This window comes from Falco cherrug, chromosome W (assembly GCF_023634085.1).
Source record: "Falco cherrug isolate bFalChe1 chromosome W, bFalChe1.pri, whole genome shotgun sequence".
NCBI classification, from domain to species: domain Eukaryota; kingdom Metazoa; phylum Chordata; class Aves; order Falconiformes; family Falconidae; genus Falco; species Falco cherrug.
Genome location: NC_073719.1, coordinates 9,421,478 through 9,440,058, shown reverse-complemented (window position 1 = coordinate 9,440,058; position 18,581 = coordinate 9,421,478). Strand labels below are relative to the sequence as shown.

Below are 18,581 nucleotides of genomic sequence, written 5' to 3'. Positions count from 1 at the left end.
TAGTTCAAACTGTTTTATAAAAGGTTAGGCCCAGAACATGACTCTCTGGTGAGGTCTTAATTTCTGTACACTTGTGAAATATTTAGGAAAATGAGTAACCCCATCAGGAGGTAGGGACAGAGAGTAAAGTCTCTATATTTCTCCACTTTCTGCAGGCAAATGGAAAAAGCTTGTGCTTCTTTAACAGAAATGGGAGGACAGGTATCAGTGGGAATAACTGAAAATTGACAAGTGGCAACATTTTCTGTTACATGGCACAAATGTCTAGTATACAGAGTAATAAAAAATATCTGCAAAACCAGAAAATAGTACATTACTTTTAGCACCTTCTAATGCAGATAACACATGTGCAATACTTCTGATAGAATGTGAGAATTATAAAATCATTTGGAGATTGTCAGTGAAGCTGAAGATAGTTCCTGAAAGTGTTCTCTCAATTTGAATTTTATTTTACTCCAGTGGCAAGGTTTCTTTCTGTAGATGAGGAAAGGGCTGCTTGTTTGGCTTAAGTTGACAAAATACCTCCCTCTGAGGCAGTCATTCCAAACAGAAGGTTTAAAATTTAATATATAACCTTTTTAAAATTTAAAATTCTTTAAAAAGTTTTTTTATTATTATTGTGCCAGGAACTGTTTCAGCGATATTGAAGTCTATTAGAATATTTTTCAGATGTGTTAAAATTGTAAGTTTACCCAATAAACACAGTGTAACAAATATTCCAATGCACTTGGTGAGCCCTATAATTAAGGATTTTTCTATTTCAGATATAATTAATATGAACAGTCTTGGCATTGCTAGTGAGGTATATAGATTTGCTGGGGTGGTGGTGACAGATTTATTAGACTACTTGGCATGCTAGAGTAGAACCTGAGTAATGTAACACAAGGCATGGAGACATGCTAGAATAAGAGACAGTGAGTAACTAAAAGATTTTTTTTTTTTGTTTTTTTCCTTTTGTAAAATTAAGCAAGTAATACTTTGTAACAGTCCTGTCATTTATATAACTTCTGCAAAATCATGTGTTTACATTAAGTTTTAGGTGCTTTTGTTTTTTTCAAGATTAGTAATTTATTCTTTTTTTTTTATTTTTCATGAAGTGAAATCAGGTGAATGCTTTTATACATACTTAATGAGACCACGTCACTGAAGTCAGGCTATATATAAAAGTATAATTTACTTTTTTAATATAAAATACATATTTTCATATGTGTATATATATGAATAAAAATACTTTGCATCAGAGTTCTGCTGAAAATCTGCAACTGGGAGTGTTCAGACTAGTTTACAGCTGTGTGTATGAATTATTTTTTTACTTTACAAAAAGGGATTTTACTGTTATGAAAATACAGTCAAGTTCATAAAGCAGTAGCAGTGCAGCTAGTCATCAATTTATGGTGCTGCTAGTCTCTTATCTTTTAAGAATACATACAAAAACACATCAGTTCCATCCAGGAAAAATAAAGTATAATGTATCCCATTCTTACAAGAATCTTTTTTTATTATTATTTAGTTATGTTCATATCTGATAATGAAAGTTTCAATCCATCTCTGTGGGAGGAACAGAGGAAACAGCGTGCTCAGGTGGCATTTGAGTGTGATGAAGACAAAGATGAGAGGCAGGCACCACCTCGGGTTAGTATTGAATTTATTTTTAATACTTGGGGCTTTGCTCCCTCTTCTCCTTCTACCCCCAGTTCCCATCCTTTTCCTTACTCTGGCTGTGGATTTCACTCTGCTGAAGAAATCAAGTCTTCAGTTGTTAGTTTAAGAGTATCTAACAGGATGAAATACTTCCTGACAGACATGCCCATTGTTTAAAGTGAAGCACAAGGGGAAAAGTCTCAGCTGATGTAAGACAATGTAAGGCATAACTAGAAGACTATTAGACTGATGGTGCTGTGGGGAAACAATGATTAATCTTTAATTTTCTTTAAGTTAATTACAGCTGTAATAATTCTTCCAGCTTGCAATTAATGGACAAATTAAAAAAAAATAACAGTGATTTGTAATCTTGCTGGGTTTTATAGACTGAAGTCTGAGTTAATCCAGATAGACCAAACAGTGAAGTGGAAATACTTGATTGCTCCGCTCAATGTTTTGTCCTAAATCATTGTCTGTTTTAAAACTGATGTTTTAATTATAGCATTTAATTAAATTCACAACATTATTGCTTTTTGTTACACAGGAAGGAAACCTAAAGAGATATCCAACTCCATATCCTGATGAACTGAAGAATATGGTTAAAACAGTCCAGACAATTGTACATAGACTAAAGGATGAAGAATCTACTGAAGATATTGCCAGGGAGTCAAAACGAGAAGGCCAGACAGTTTCTGTAAAAGATGTGGGGGTAAAGGTTATTCTCTTCTGACTTTGCAAGAACTTCCAAAGATCTAGAGTGTCATTGATTCCTTTTATTTCTCTTCTTTCTCAGCAATGATGCTTTAGCAGGAAAGCATGTCAAAGAACAGAACTTACCTCTTCACCATCTGAAGAAGCCTGTAATAAATGTCTGTTTTGCAGTAACAATTTTCCTCTGACACTAAGAACAAGGAAAGTGACTTGATTCTCAGGCAAATACAAACTATGGATGTGTTAAGAAGCTGGCTTCTTCATTTTCTGGAGGATGGCATCTTTGTCACCCTCTGATCCTCCTTTATCTGCCAGACTTTACAATAAAAATCAGGATAATCTCTAAGGATCTTGCCGCTGCCCTCATGACTGAAGGTTTTGCACTATAAGTTGGCAAGGTAATTGTAGCAAGTTGGCACAGGAATCACTAACAGGTTGATGTAGCATGATAGGACTACTGTTTGGTGCTGACATGTCTCATTGTAGATATTCTTGGCCATTTTTTATTTAACTGGAAATTTAATGGTACAAATTGACTCCAATAAGGAGGAGAGTCAAACTGATTGTCAAAGGGTAGGGACTGTACCTCAGTAATCTGCAGACATCTCTCTCTACCTGGTGCATTTCATACTTTATCATTTCAAAGCTCAGATTTTCCATTCCATAGTTTCCCAAAATATATGTTAACTCTAACTATCATGTTACTGAAAACCTTTCAGGATGTTTTTTCTACTAATGTTCTTAATCATGTAGACTTCAGAAATTGCTGCAATAAAGAACAGAGCAGATGAGAGAAAGCAATATTCAGCAGGAAGCTCTGTGCAGAAGCCTACTGAGCCAGAAGCTAAGCACAGCACTGCAAATTCACAGATGACTGCACTTGTTAAAACCTTGCAGAACACGAAAACAATTGTCAACCATGAAGACACACTCAAGGTATGGCATTGTGATGAACATCATAGCAGTCAAAAAATTGTGCTGGTGTTGTATTGAATTTGTTACTCTGAGAGATTAAAATTTATGTTGACAATAGAAAACTGTCATCCATAAGTGCTGTAAGTACAGATGGTTTGTAATGCAATATTTTTCTCACTTCAGACTATATTAAGTAAAATTTGAAATAGCTAATAAAAAGTTCATAATGAAAGATATATACATTTAAAGAAAAATAAAGCAAGCTCAATTAAAAGTTGACCTAAGTATCAAACTGTGAAAATACTCATTCTTAGATAGGATTTTCCAGTTTTTGCTTGATTGTCAGTTGTTTAGTAAATAATTGATTATAATTGTCACTGAAACATCAGTATATCTAATTAGTGGGAGCAATCAAAAACTTTTATATCTAAGTGACTGTGCCCATTCATTTGGAATAAAAAGTAAAAGTTGGGTTTAAAAAAAAATGTATTCCTCTACATTTATTAGTGAGCTGTCATGAATATGACTGAAATTGTATCTACTCCTTGTAAAGAGACAGAGATTTTTAACTTCTGAACTCTTTGTACGTCTCTGTGATAAACAACATGTATTCATTTTTTATTTAGTGTTTCAGACATATGACAAATTTTGGAACCTGTCACTTCATTAGTTGCCAATCACAACCTGTAAAATGCTTTTTTCATTTCTCAAGCAGATTATTTTTGCCTGTGTTGTGTAAGCAGTGGAACATGTGTATATCATGCTTTTGCTGAAGAGGCTTTCTGATAAGCAGTTATGGCTGTTGCTGGCTTTTTCCCTGCTAGTGTGTTCCTGTTTCTACATCCTTTCTGAAAATATTGGGTTTGACATTTTTCTTTAGTTTAAATACATAATTTCAGAAAATCATATTAGTTGTCTAATGATAGTGACAGCAATTCTTTGAAGCTGGCTGTTTGTCAGTAAGTAAATGAGGCAGCAGTGCATAGTTGATCAGGGATACTGAATTCCTTACTTCCATGTTATAACATGCTGGTAATTCTGTTGCAGTTGAATCCAGGTATCTAAACTATGCATGCTTCTAAGTTTGTGGGGTTTTTTTTTTCATTTCAACATTGATTACGCTTGTTGTATGTTACATCCAAGGGCAAAGGAAATGTTGCAGAGGCAGTGAAGAGGTGGTTTGTTCCGATTGCAGAGAAACAGGTGGATTTTTTTTAATGAAGACTATCATACATTGTTTGCTACATCTCAGTCAGGTTTGTCCTTCCTTCAGTCCAAAGAACTGGCCAAGTATTTAGTATCATGGGAAAGGTGGTACTCCAGTAGGTTCTATACATTAAATGTTCTGAAACTTGTAAGAAAAAATGAACATTGATAGACTATTTTTGCAATCTGTGACATAGATTTCTGTAGCATTTGAAAGAGGAAGCATGCTTACTAGAAAGAAGTTTCTACTTTAGGGAAAGAAGGCTTTTTCTCCTCAAAATATTATTGAAAACAATTGGGTTTTGAAAATAATAGCTATACAGGCCTGGCAGTAGGATACTGAATCAGTCACATGGCTGTTCTTGCAGCAGCTTTGTCAGTTAATCTCTTTCATAAGTGCACTGAGTGCCATCTTATAATTAGGAACTAGTGATTTGTAGCTGAAATGTATTCAGCATCACTTTATTCCTCTGCCAGTTGTTCTTGAAGATAAATAACTTCTGTTCCTTTTGGAATTTATCCCCAATGTAAACTTAAAGGTATCAACCCAAGCCACGCTTGCTCTTTTTTTGCTAAACTAGGCGAGCCAAAGTCATTCAGTCTTTTATCACAGCATAGCTCTCCATTCCTAAGATTGTCTTGGTAATGCTACTCCATAACTGTTTCAGTTTGAACTCTTTTCTGCAAATTCAATACCCAGCTAGTCAGTCTGGAGTGTTCGCTGGTACAGTGATAACTTTCTGACTTGAACTCAACTGGAGGTTCTTTCCAGTGGTGGAACAGAGGCTGCATCTGCTTGCTCCAAGTAGATTCTTTTGGTTGAAGTTATACCGGTTTGACTGTTCATCAGTGACAATGCAAGTCTGCCTATGCTGCTTCTTAAAATTAATTCAGTGGCAAGTATTACTATGTTCAGTTGACTTGCACTACACAGTTGCTGTTATGCCTGTGCTGCTTATTTATCTTTTCCCCTTTATTGTTCAGTGGGTGACAGTTTAGATAGCTTTTACTTAACCTTTTAAGCGCTTTTAAAATATGCACAGCATAATAAAGCTGGTTTTCCTTTAGCAGGAATCAGAAGAACTCTCCTCTGATGAAGAGATGAAAATGGCAGAAATGCGACCACCGCTGATAGAAACCTCCATAAATCAACCAAAAGTGGTAGCTCTTAACTATGGTATCTAACCTTTTTTGTTACTGCTAAGTAATGAAAGCAGAAAAAAAATACTGCATTATCTTATATTTGAGTGTGTGGTAGAGAAAGCTGTGTTCACATCCTAATTTTCTTGATTCTTGTCATTAGTTTAAAAGCAGAGGGGGAAAGGAGGTGCTTGTGTTTTGGGGGACCATTAGCTTGAACACACTCTTGATATGTTTAAGAAAAGGATTGCAGAATGTGGTATTTACCTTGGAAATATTCCATATTCTTCTCCCTCCCCCCCCCCCCCTCCAATTTTGTGGACTGCTGCTGCTTTTGGCAGCAATTATCACTTGTTCAAATTTCTCAGAGAAGTTGTGCTCTCTTCCTAAGGTTTGAGAATAAACTTCTCTTGTGTCAACTCCTCCAGAGTCACTTTACTCATTTTTTTCTTCTTTCCTCTCATAGGAAACTTCAGAAATTTTTTTTTTGTTAACTAAGTTTTATATTCTCTGAAAGATAGTTTCAGTCTGGGTAACCATTTCCTTAAGAGTAGGGAATGACCTAGGATTCAGAGAAAACAAAATTTAACAGTTGAAGAGAAAATTGTATTTTGCTTCATATGATATCCTAGTCCAGTACTTTCCAGGATGAAAGGCTTTTCTGGACATTACATGTAAAAGGGTAAGATTTAGTGAGGAGGAAGGAAAACCACATGGAGGTAGCAAGAGAGAGTCTGCTGAGGATCACATGCAGGTGAAGAGACTGACGTTTATCAATGTCATATTTGGGGGTTTATGCCTGGCTAAAGTACTAAGTCAAAACTTCTTTCTTGTCTCTGGAGATAGAAAATAGCTTCACAAAATTTATGCGCTTGGCAACTTTAACTGTGTCTTGAAGCAAACATTTAAATGCATTTGTTTGTACACTTATGTTTGCCCATGTCAAAATCGTGGCTGGCTTGAAGTCCCGCAGATAAATGATTTTTACATGGATGTAGGATGTAAGTATGCATGCATTAAGAATCAATGTGCACAGGTGTAAATGACTGAAAATGTTGTCCTAGGTGATCTGCAAAGCATGGGAATGCATTGGTTCCAGCTCTGCAGAAGAACATTTTTCTTTCCTGTTTTTTACATGTATAAAACTATATAGAGTTCAACCAGAGGTCTAGGTCTTTCCAGACTGTTTGATCTAATAAATAGCTATTTAACAATGACAGAATGTTCAAAAGCAGGAACTGTGCACACTTTCAAAATCCTTCATGTGAAGCAGTGTACTTTGCATTCATAAGGGCTAATAGACTTGTAATTGAAAACTTGGGAATCATTACAAAAACAGAAATATGATTTGATAGATATTTTTGGAAAATACTGCATAATGTAGTACACTAGTTTATGCTAAGGAAACTTGGAATAAAGCAACAAGGTAAATTTCATTACCAGGTGAGGGCTTTTTACATTGAGACATATTTTAAAAATAGGAGCTGTTGCCAACAGTCTTTTATAAGTTTATACAAAGTTTGCAAATGTGTTAGCTTATATGTTAGCTTCCAGTAATAAGTATTACTGAAGAACAAGATACTGTTTCTAAACACTGTAACATCCACACATTACAGACATCTGTTTAATAGCCGTTTAACTAAATTGGCAATTTTTTATTTCAGATGATTCAAAAGATGCCGATTCCTTCTCAGATGAAGCTACCCACAATAGCAATCAAAATAACAGCAACTGTTCCTCTCCTTCTCAAATGTCAGATTCTGTTTCCTTAAATACTGATAGTAGCCAAGATATTTCTCTCTGTTCTCCAGACAAAGAAATGCATGCTGCTGTATTATCCAATATCAGGTTTGTAAAATACTGTATACCACTGAACAAATATAATAGAAAAATGTTACTTAATCTTTCATATTACACGTCCATTCCTTTATTTAGTTAATGATTCTTTTATCATTCGTGAAATAATTTAAATTTTAATGTTTTAAAATAATGTTAAATAATGGAATAGGTTTGGGTGTTTGGGGTTTTTTTTAAAAAAAAAAAACAACAAAACCCCAACCACCAAACCCAAAACCAAAAAAAAAAAGGACAATAAAATTGAGAGGCCAATTTTAGTATAAAAGACATGGTTCCCATCTGTAATATTAATATGGTATAATAATTTCACCCTTAATAATTTGTTATGCCTGAAAAATACTTTCAATACACCATTTTAAAAGCTCTATGTTTTTATTTGCATAATGTTGAAAATAAATTTTATTACTAAATTATAAAAAGCACTTAGAAACTTAGAATGTACTTACAGATTGTTTATCTTTTTGTAGTTCTAGTTAAAAGGTGCCTTTTTTTTTTTTTTTTTTAAATTTGCCAATAGAAACAAGACATTTGGCCAAAATTGTCATGGAAATGTCAAGTATTTGATAAAATACAGTTATTGTCACTTTGTACTTTCTGACACTTTTAAACTGTCTTCAGTTCCTGTTGAATTTAATTAAACTTCTGACATCAAAATATGATCAACAAAATTGATGACACAAGAGTTGCCAAAATGAGCCCTCTGTATAATATATTTTTGTAATGGTAAGGTAGCAAATCATAAATTTGGTTGTATATTGGTCTTTGTCCTGTATTGTGTGTACAGCATGGCTGTCTTGCATGTTAATGATTATTTTTTCTAAAACAGTTCTTAAAGGAATATGTTGGTCCATTTTGGAATTTCTTTTAAGAACCATCTTTTTTTCCAGGCAAGAAGATGAAAATTTGAATAATCTTTTGCAAAATGGAGGTGAATTGAGCATTATAGTAGAAGAAAGAAATTACGTGCAAGAGGTTACAAATTTGTCTGAATACAAATTAAGCATTGAAGAAAGATTAGGCCTGATAAGAAAAGGTGTTGATCTAAGCACTCCTACAGAGGAGTCTCACAAAACAGACCAAATAAACATGAATATCAATAAACTGGTTAGTGAAGCAGCAGTGCCAGTTCCTGTAGAAAGGTTACAAACACAGAAAATAGTTTCAGTAAAGGGCTTTTTGAATAACAATATGAAAGAAGAAAGCCAGTACTTGGAAAATGGAAATAAATATCCTATAAATAAAGTAAATGGACATCCTGAGGATGCACTGCAGTCTCCCAGTAAAGATGAACTGACAAGAAGCACTACAGTTGATGGTGATTCTTCTGCTGAGCTGTCTGTTTCAAGAAGCACTGAAGATTTGTCCCCACAGAGAAGTGGTCCTGTGATGAAATCTCACAGCATCACCAGTATGGACACCAGTCTGGAAATCTATGATATTGTTAATGAGGATGGATCTCAACAGCCAAACTCAGTGGTAAAATCAACATCTAGTAGTGCAGATGGAAAAAACATAGTCCGAAGTAAATCCACTACTCTTCTGTATGATCAGCCTTTTCAGGTTTTTCCTGGGCCATTGTCGTCATCTGCTTTAGTATCTTCTACAAAAACTGTGTTCAAGTTTGACTCAAATCACAGTCCTGAAGGTGCTAATGTAGTAAGATCAGCGATAAGTGGTGCACAGATGTTTTGCACTCCCCAGTATAGTATTCAGTACAGCAGCAGTCCAACAACGAAAGATACCTTGCGGCCCCAGAAACAAAACACCCAAGTAGAACAAGGCAGCTTACCTCTTTCATGTCTGCTTAGGTCTGACAGCACAGAAATCCCCAGCTATGTAAAGCATTCTGCCAATATGAATTTATCCAACCATAACAATGTCCGAGCCAGTGCTGTGTATAACACTCAACAACAGATTGCTGGGAGACATGTAAATGTGTGGGCTATTCCACCAAATGATAGACTGTTCCTGGGAGCAACCAGACATACTCTTCAAAGGCAGAGCAGCATATCCTCTACAGCTTCTATAAATCTTGGGGATATTGGACCTTCAAGGTGGGCCCGGGTTCCTGAGGGGGACTATTTAACATACAGAGACTTGCATTCAGTAGGAATAGCTCCACCAGTAATGTCTGGGCAACAGAGACCTCTTTCTGCCAGGACATATAGCATTGATGGTCCAAACATACCCCGACCACAGAGTGCTCGGCCATTGGTGAATGAAATACCAGAAAGAACTATGTCAGTTAGTGACTTTAATTACTCATGGACTAGCCCTTCAAAGAGATCAAACCCAAGGGTTAACTCTGACCATTCTTTATTAGACCCTCCAGGAAAAAGTCAAGTCCCTCATGACTGGAGGGAACAGGTGCTGCGACATATTGAGGCTAAAAAGCTAGAAAAGGTAAAAATAATATTTTTTAAACTTTTCTACCTGTTATCTGGATGTGGAATAACTTAAATATTCTGTGTTTTGAACTGCTTTTAATTACCAGTGAAAACGTACTTCTGATACTGCCTTAAAAAGGATAAACATGTTTCTGCTGAATATGTGAGAAACAGTCAAATGGTAGACTGTAAATGAACTTTTCTCCCAAAGAAAAAAGTCCCTGTTGTTTTTACACCATACTTGCCAGCTTAGCCCAATTACTTTAGAATGCATTAAATAATGTCATATTGACCTGCTGGACTGCAAGGCCAGCTCTTTTAGGCCAGGTAATTTTTATTGTTGTAGCATTGTATTCATATTATACTAAAATATTCCCTTACACTTCTTGATTTTTCTGTTTTGCCTTTTTTCCCTATTTCTTCACTTTAAGAACAAGGAAAAAATATGAATAAAATTTATTTGAAAGTATAGGTCTACAGCTTCAGTTGCTGAAGAATTCAAAAACCATAATTAACATATATATGCCTCCAAGCCAGTTGTCTTTTGAAGCTGGATATTTGACAGATTGTTCAATAAATATTTATTGCTATGAGATGAGAACACTTAAAATCTTGTTCATTTCAGGAAATCACAGGAGGTTTTGATATAACTAGAGATGATGAAAAGCATTCTTTATGTACTGTAAATGCTATCAACAATTTGAGCTGATACGTAGAGCTGAACAATTATTTATCTTCAAAGAATTTGAGACTAGAAGAGTGTAATCTGTGCTGTCCAGTTAAACCAATTTAAAATATCATCACTAAATATTGGGCAGAATGTCATTACCTGGTCCTGTTTCCTTGGAGGGGAAGCAAAGCAGCCAAAAATACATTTTGATTATGCCAGCTAGATGGATTTTCTTTTTCTTTTGAAAGAACATAGTTTGGTTTGTGATTATTATGCTAAATGTTTCGATATCATAAAATCATGAATCATAGCACAGTTTGGGTTAGAAGGGACCTAAGGTCATATAAGTTCATATAGATCTAATATAGATCTAATAATAGACCTAAGATCACCTAGTTCCAACCCCCCTGCCATAGGCAGGGACACTTTCCACTAGACCAGGTTGCTCAAAGCCCCATCCAACCTGGTCCTGAACACTTCCAGGGATGGGGCATCCACAACTTCTCTGGGCAACCTGTTCCAGTGCCCCACCACCCTCACAGTAAAGAATGTCTTCCTAATATCTAGTCTACATCTACCCTCTTTTAATTTAAAACCATTCCCCCTTGTCCTATCTCTACAGGCCCTACTAAAATGTCTGTTCTTATCTTTCTTATAAGCCCCCTTTAAGTACTGAAAGGCTGCAATAAGGTCTCCCTGGAGCCTTCTCTTCTCCAGGCTGAACAACCCCAACTCTCTCAGCCTTTCTTCATAGGAGAGGTGCTCCATCCCTCCGATCGTCTTTGTGGCCCTCCTCCAGACTCACTCCAACAGGTCGATGTCCTTATGTTGTGGGCCCCAGAGCTGAACAGTGCGCTCCATGTAGGGTCTCATAAGAGCAGAGTAGAGGGGAAATCACTTCCCTCAACCTGCTGGCCACCCTTATTTTGATGCAGCCCAGGATATTGTTGGCTTTCTGGGATGCAAATACACGTTGCTGGGTCATGTCAAGCTTCTCATTTACCAACACCCCCAAGTCCTGCTCCTAAGAGCTGCTCTGAATCCATTCTCCACCCAGGCTATATTTGTGCTTGGGATTGCCCCAACCCATGTGCAAGACCTTGCATTTAGCCTTGTTGAACTTCACCTCTCTAGCCTGTCCAGGTCCCTCTGGATGGCATCCCTTCCCTCCAGCATGTCCACCACACCACTCAACTTGGTGTCATTGGCAAACTTGCTGAGGGTGCACTTGATCCCCCGTCCAGGAATGCCAGTTGTCACCAGTCTCCTCTTGGACATTGAGCCGTTGACCACGTTGACTCTTTTGAGTGCGGCCATTCAGCCAATTCCTTATCCACCAAGTGGTCCATCCATCAAATCCATGTCTCTCCAATTTAGAGACAAGGATGTCATGCAGGACAGTGTCAAAAGCTTTGTACAAGTCCAGGTAGATGACGTCAGTTGCTCTTCCCTCATCCATCAACGCTTTAACCTCATCATAAAAGGCCACCAAATTTGTCAGGCACGATTTGCCCTTAGTGAAGCCATGTTGACTGTCATCAATCACCTCCTTATTTTCCACGTGCCTTAGCATAGTTTCCAGGAGGATGATCTTACTGGGCACAGAGGTGAGACTGACCAGCCTGTAGTTTCCCAGCTCTTCCTTATTTCCCTTTTTAAAAATGGGGGTTATGTTTCCCCTTTTCCTGTCAGTGGGAACTTCACCAGACTGCCATGATTTCTCAAATATGATGGATAGCAGCTCAGCCACTTCATCTGCCAGTTCCCTCAGGACCCGCAGATGCACCTCATCAAGTGCCATGGACTTGTGCACCTTCAAGTTCCTTGGATGGTCTCAAACCTCATCTTCTCCTATAGCAGGTGGTTCTTCATTCACCCAGTCCCTGCCTTTGCCTTCTGCGACTTGGGCGATGTGGCTGGAGCACTTGTTGGTGAAGACCGAGGCAAAGAAGTCATTGAGTACCTCAGCCTTCTCCATGTCCCAAGTAACCAGGTCTCCCATTTCCTTCCAGAGAGGGTCCATGTTTTCCCTAGTCTTCCTTTCATCGCCAATGTATCTATAAAAGCTTTTCTTATTGCCCTTGTTATCCTTGATAGCTAAATAAATTTAATTGGAGTTGGTTGAAAAAAATACTTTTATTTATGATTTTTCCTTGAAAGTCCAAGTATTAGGAGGGATGGGTTTGTTTTTAAGTTGCATAACTTCTGTTGATAGAAAGGGATGGGGTTTGTTTGTTTTTAAAGAGGCCTGTGCAACAGCCACACCTGTTCTTCTGATCCATTTTGAGTCAGGTGCAACATAAAATATTTTAAAACTTTCACAGTACTCTGCTGTTGTGTGGGAACCCTTTGTCCCACAGGGCAATCACAAGCCTCACCATGTTCCAACCCTAATAGTGCATTCTTTGATCTTCTGTTCTCCTGGACACACATGTCAAATCTTGCATGAAACAATAGAGAAGAGTAAAATCCCAGCAATACTTGAATGGAGAGGGAAAAAAAACTTGAGCATACTGATAATGGAATTTGTTTATAGCTCCTTCCTTTATCATCTACATTTGACATGTTAGGAATGATGTTTAATATACCAGTGAGATCTGTTCAGATACTGTAGCAGTGTAGTCACCTTGACTGAAGTGAAATTGATTGCCTGACGTGATTCCTTTTATATCTGTCCCTACTTTCTATCATGCTTTATATGTAAACTTTAATTTTTTTTTTCCTACTAGAATAATATGGAATAGCTGTTATTGAGTTCTTAGCTGTGCATCTAATTTAACAGATCTTTAGCAATGTGTTTTCTATGTATGTATTTCTTTTGTTCTGGTTTTGAAGAATTTTTAAGTAGCTTTTACATAGCAATCTGAGACTTATTTATGGTTTTAAAAGTGAACATGTATATAATTGTCTACTTTATATTCTCTGAGATATGACTGACTCTTTAAAAAAAAATAACCAACTATGAAAAATGTATATATGGTCCTATAAGGCAGCTTGCAAATATGATAACGTGGAAAATCTCAGGATATTTCTTTGTTCTTTTAAAGTAATGGTTTCAGATTTTTCTGTTTGTAATTAAAAATTAGCCGGGGCGTGGGGGTGTAATTAAAAATTAGCGGGGGGGGGGCGGCAGTTTAATATATAAACGAGACTTATGAAATGTTTTGAAGTCTGAAAAAAATTTTCAGTAATTACAGAACTTATTTAAGGAACAAGCATTTATTGGAAATTGCTTTGAGAAAGCTTTCATGGATTTAAAATGGCGTTTCTTTTTTTAAAGCATAAGATAAAACACTGACAAAAACAGGTATACAAAATCAAGCTTTATGATGAATATTTAATTCATATCTTCTTGCCTGTGGTTATACTCAATAGTATATATTACCTTTGCTGTGACTCTTCAGAGTCTGTTATTGAATTTAATCATATTTATTATTTCTATGCTGTGCTTCTTAGGAGGAGTGTGTAGTGCAGTTTTGGGGGTTGGTTTTGTTGGTTCTATTTTTTGTGTGTGAAAGTCCTGAAGTACTTGTTTGTTTTTATAAAATTTAGTAAGGGAGGAGCAGTGAACCTACATAAATAAATAGCGTCTCCTTATTGGCCAAACTTGGAGAAGCTAGTTCTTGGGGGTTTTATTAGCCCTTTTTACCTGATACAGGTGGGAAAAAAAAAAACAAACCAAACTTTCAAGAGGTTAATTTGCATGAGGATAGATACAGGATAGTTTTAAGTCCAGCAAAAAATAACAATGGATTCCAGCCAAGTAACCAGCATTTTTAACCTTTGACAAGATGTAAGGGGGCATACTCTGATCAACTAAAATTATCCATCTGGTTGAAGGTGAAAACAGTTCATGAAACTATTTGTAAATAGAAATTTTGCATATATTTAGTAGAAACTATTTTCTTACTTGATACAAAGCGTATTTTATTGTGGAATAGTGAAAAGGACTTCTTTAAATGTCAAGCTGCCCTGGTTATATACATAAGCTTTTTGGAAAGTATGCAATAAATTTTGCCCCACCCTCCAACCTTATAAATTTAGTGTATATGTGAGATTTTAAGAACAATAAGATTTTTCAACATGGTTTCTTTTAGAGTATGACTTGCCAATTTTACTAACCAGTATGTTACAGTAGTGTTCTATAGTAGTCTTGTTGAAAGTTTTCATTTAGGAATTTAAGCTATTATTGCCTGTGTAAAACACTAGAGGCACACATTTTATTGTGTGGTAGAATTTATCATCCATAAACTGCAATAATAAATGTCTGCAATGGTTATCTGCAAATATCTATTATATTTCTGTGTGCTGAGTAGGCAGAAACAATTGCTGGGTCTGATTCTATCCTTTCCTTGCATGTATATTTTCTTTTTTTGTTGTTGCGGATCTCTTGGGAGTTTATCAGGTGTGTGTTTGCTTTCAATTCTAATTTCATCTGGAATTAAGTGCTCTATTTTTTATCTACTTTATCTACTATTTATCTAGAATGGCAGAGTTTTCAGAGAAGAGCTCATAAAGTTAGATTGCTACTTTCCATTTCAGAAAGTAAAATAGGTGGTTTTATTCTCAAAGTTGCCAGTGTATGGTGCCTTATTAAAAAAAAAAAAAAAAAGTGTTTCACTTGATATAGAATTGCAGTTTTAATCAAAGTTTGATTTTTTTTTTTTTCCTCAACATACCTAATTTAGAAAAATATTTTGATTGGTACAGCCTCAGATTCTTTCCAAGTTAAGCTTGTTTAAATATGTCAAGGGAAATTACTTCAGTGGGTCTATGCACACATAAAATTAAGTTCTTAAGTGTTTGTAAGATCATAGCCTGAAGAATATTTTGATAGTAATAAATTAAAGGAATGCTATCTATTCAGTAGCTGTCAGCTTAAATTTTTATTTCAGTTTTATTTTGTTTCTCCATTTTTAATGGACTACTGAACCGTCAATGTGTTATAATGATATTTTGTGGAGTTCAGAAATCAATACATCACACTTCAAAAGGAATACAGTTCTTGTTTATTTTGAATGTAAACAAAAGTTCTGACCCTGCACACATTTTATGACAGTAGAATTTAAATTATATGTAATTCTCCATATGTAACTCTTCAATAATAATGCTGTCACTTACTGAAGATACCTTTTTTTTTTTTCAGAACCAGAATCCTAATATTTTTTTCCCCTTCCACATTACTGAAGGAGAATAGTTTCATAATATTTAGATTCCTCTTCATTGGGATAAACTGGTATCTTACTAGAATTCTATAAGATTTCAAAGCATTTTTAGCTTGCGTGCTTTTATTCAGAGAGGCTTTAAGCATCAATTTTAAGCATTTCAAGTGTTCCAAAATACTTTGAGCAAACTTATTCCAATCAAATTTAACAAATGAATTTTAGATAGGGTGGAATGAAAAGTGAAGGGATTTCCAGACATTTAATATAGCCTCAAAGGATTATTTATGTCCACCTTTAGCTGGCAATTGATTCTAAGTACTGTAATATAAATAAATTTTTAAAAGGCTAATACTTAAGCTTAGAAGTTAAGTTACCAGTTAAAGCTATTCTAAGATAAGTAGAATGTAGAGTCTTGCTCCCTGCAGATATTTTAATTTTATTAGTTCTTTTCTATACCAAAATTTAATCAATGGCCATGAGAGACTCCAGCCACTCTTAAAATTACAACATTATCCAATAGAAATTATTTTAGGCAAATTCCACTATTGTCTTGCACCTAAGTAAATGCTTTAAGGTGCTTCATTTCCTGAAAGACACACATTTGAAATCTGAAAATGTTAATTCTCTTGTAAGCTGCCAAATAGAGAATATGTTCTGATTCTTAGCATTGAAAAAGAATGTAAATAAACCCCAAAGCTATGCTACTGGCTGCCTGCATCTAAACTGATTCATTTAGAGGCCGATTTTGACTACAAATCCTAATTTATATGCCAAATACTTTCTTTACTTTATACATAGCCTTTTTTTCTTGATATATTGTAGCTTTTATTATGTCTTCTTCACAGTTGAATATCTGAGTTCTAGTAAATTTAGCTTTCACAAAAAAATAACGGAACATGGCATGTATATTGGTTAGCGTACATAGTTTAGAGTAGCTGAAATGAGATTTCTCAAGCCTCAAATATTTGAATTATTTTTTTGCAGGCCACTATGCCCCAAGACACTGTAGGAAATCATGTAAAGAATGCAGTTGGTAATTGGAATTAACATTCATATTTAATCTGAAGTTTAGACCATACATTTATTCCATATTTAATTTTTTAACAAATTGGAGTTCAAATTAGGGTTTTTTTGTGGCATCTGCATATTCATATTTCTGGAAGTGTCTTCTCTGGTGCAGCAATCTTCAGAAATCTTCCTAGAAAATGTACAACCTTCATTGTGCTTGTGTTGAGAAGCAAAATTAAGAGGGATACTGTTCACTCTCCAAACACCTCAGTTTCTCTCTTCCCAGCTAAAAATAGGTAGAGGAAGAATACTTCCTAGATTTGTCACTGGGAATATCTTCTTGTGTTAAACTAAAGCTTTCTTACAACTCCATGTAATTTAAAAGTGTTTGTTCTATACAGTTTACTTGTGGATTCCTTCTAATTTAGTGTTAAGACACTGTGCCCAATGTAGAGGAGAAAAACGGTGTTTGCAGTACTTCTCATGTCTTCCCTACATCAATTGCACAATCAGTTTTTGTACTTTGGAAAAAATCTCTACCAAGAAAGGCAATTTTATAAACCCTTGAATAAAACTGCTCACAGGTTATATTATTACCTTGAAGCTCACTAAACTGAGTTAACTGAAATCTTAATTCCTTATGGAGAAGTTCATGCCTCTACAAATTGTAGGAAAGTTCTACCTCCTATTGCAGATCTACCTTAGATTGTCACTATTTATTGACCATCTCTTTTGGTTCTTCTAAGAGAAGAGTTAATCTAACAGTTCTAAGGATCTTTATAGTAAGATGGTCTGCTAGAGACACTTTCAGAAGTCTTTCTAGTCTCACCATGCATCCCTTCTATTTTTGTCTTTTTGCCATTTACAGATGTAGACATTTAGGAGCCTCTGAGAGGAGCTTCCTGTAAGGAGACTTCAGGCAGTTGCTTGTACAAGTGGGGAAAAGGCCACCTGGCTAATTATATAGAGTATTTTGAGAAGAGTTGTAGGAAGATGCTTTGAGACACTAAGAAGCTAAGGAAAGCTCGCTTTAGCAGTTTCATCTGGGTGTTTGGACTGAAACTTAGAGGAGCAGTAAGCTTATATAGAATGTTTAGTAAAGAGAGACTTGAATGCTGAGTATAATTTTCCCCTCCCAAGAGGGCAAAAACTTCTGGAGACTTGTCTGGAAGCTTGAAAAATACTTTGATTAGAGAACAGGATAGGTGTAGAAGAGGAGCATGAAGAAAGCTCACTGTGCTCACATTGAGTGAGAGGTTATCCAAGAGCCTTGACCAAGAAAAGCCAAGTATTGTCAGTAAATGCTATTTTCCAAATGGATTTCAAATGACTGTGCTACCAGAGCATCTGAAGAGTATGAATATGCAGAGGCATATGACTGATTATTAAACTAGTTTTAATTTCACAAGATAAAGCTATTATGAAAGAACAAATGTCTGCCTGAGGACTAGTGACTATTTTCAAAATCAGATTAGTTTGTGTAGTCAACAGACAAAAAGCAAAATGTATTTATTCATGTAAGAGTTGCTGCAGTATCTTAGTCAAATTATATATATTCTGAACTTTTTTGTTACTTGGAAAAGTTAGAAACTTAAAAAAAAAAACACACAAGCTTTGGATTTGCTGGGTTTTGATGCTTTGTGGTATATCTTTTACTATGATATTTTTTCATGGATCTTTGTCACTGTTTTAAGATAGGTTTGTTTCATTTCTCAGGTGGCACATGGGAGATTTTCCTTTTCTTCTTTTGTGCAGTCTTTTTATTTTGTTTTGTTATAACTACAAAAGTCCATGGTGGCAAGACGGTAATGTCTACTGTTTTCTTTCTATTACCCTTGCCAATGCTGCAGAGGTCAGGTTTGCAAGGTAATGAAGCTCAAA

General features: G+C 35.6%; 1 protein-coding gene across 20 annotated transcripts in view; it reads left to right on the top strand.

Moving 5' to 3' along the window:
- The window catches only part of LOC129734539 (erbin-like), a 123,979-nt gene that overhangs the window by 90,746 nt on the left and 14,652 nt on the right, over positions 1–18,581 (top strand). For 17 of the 20 annotated variants that reach the window (XM_055698136.1, XM_055698143.1, XM_055698140.1 and 14 more), the window contains 6 exons: positions 1,511–1,632; positions 2,186–2,350; positions 3,106–3,288; positions 5,542–5,650; positions 7,278–7,461; positions 8,358–9,873. In XM_055698136.1, the coding sequence (XP_055554111.1) occupies positions 1,511–1,632; positions 2,186–2,350; positions 3,106–3,288; positions 5,542–5,650; positions 7,278–7,461; positions 8,358–9,873 (2,279 nt within the window). Of the gene's footprint in view, positions 1–1,510; positions 1,633–2,185; positions 2,351–3,105; positions 3,289–5,541; positions 5,651–7,277; positions 7,462–8,357; positions 9,874–12,384; positions 13,630–18,581 lie in introns of those variants that run through there. The other 3 variants (XM_055698148.1, XM_055698145.1, XM_055698153.1) reach the window with 2 other exon arrangements.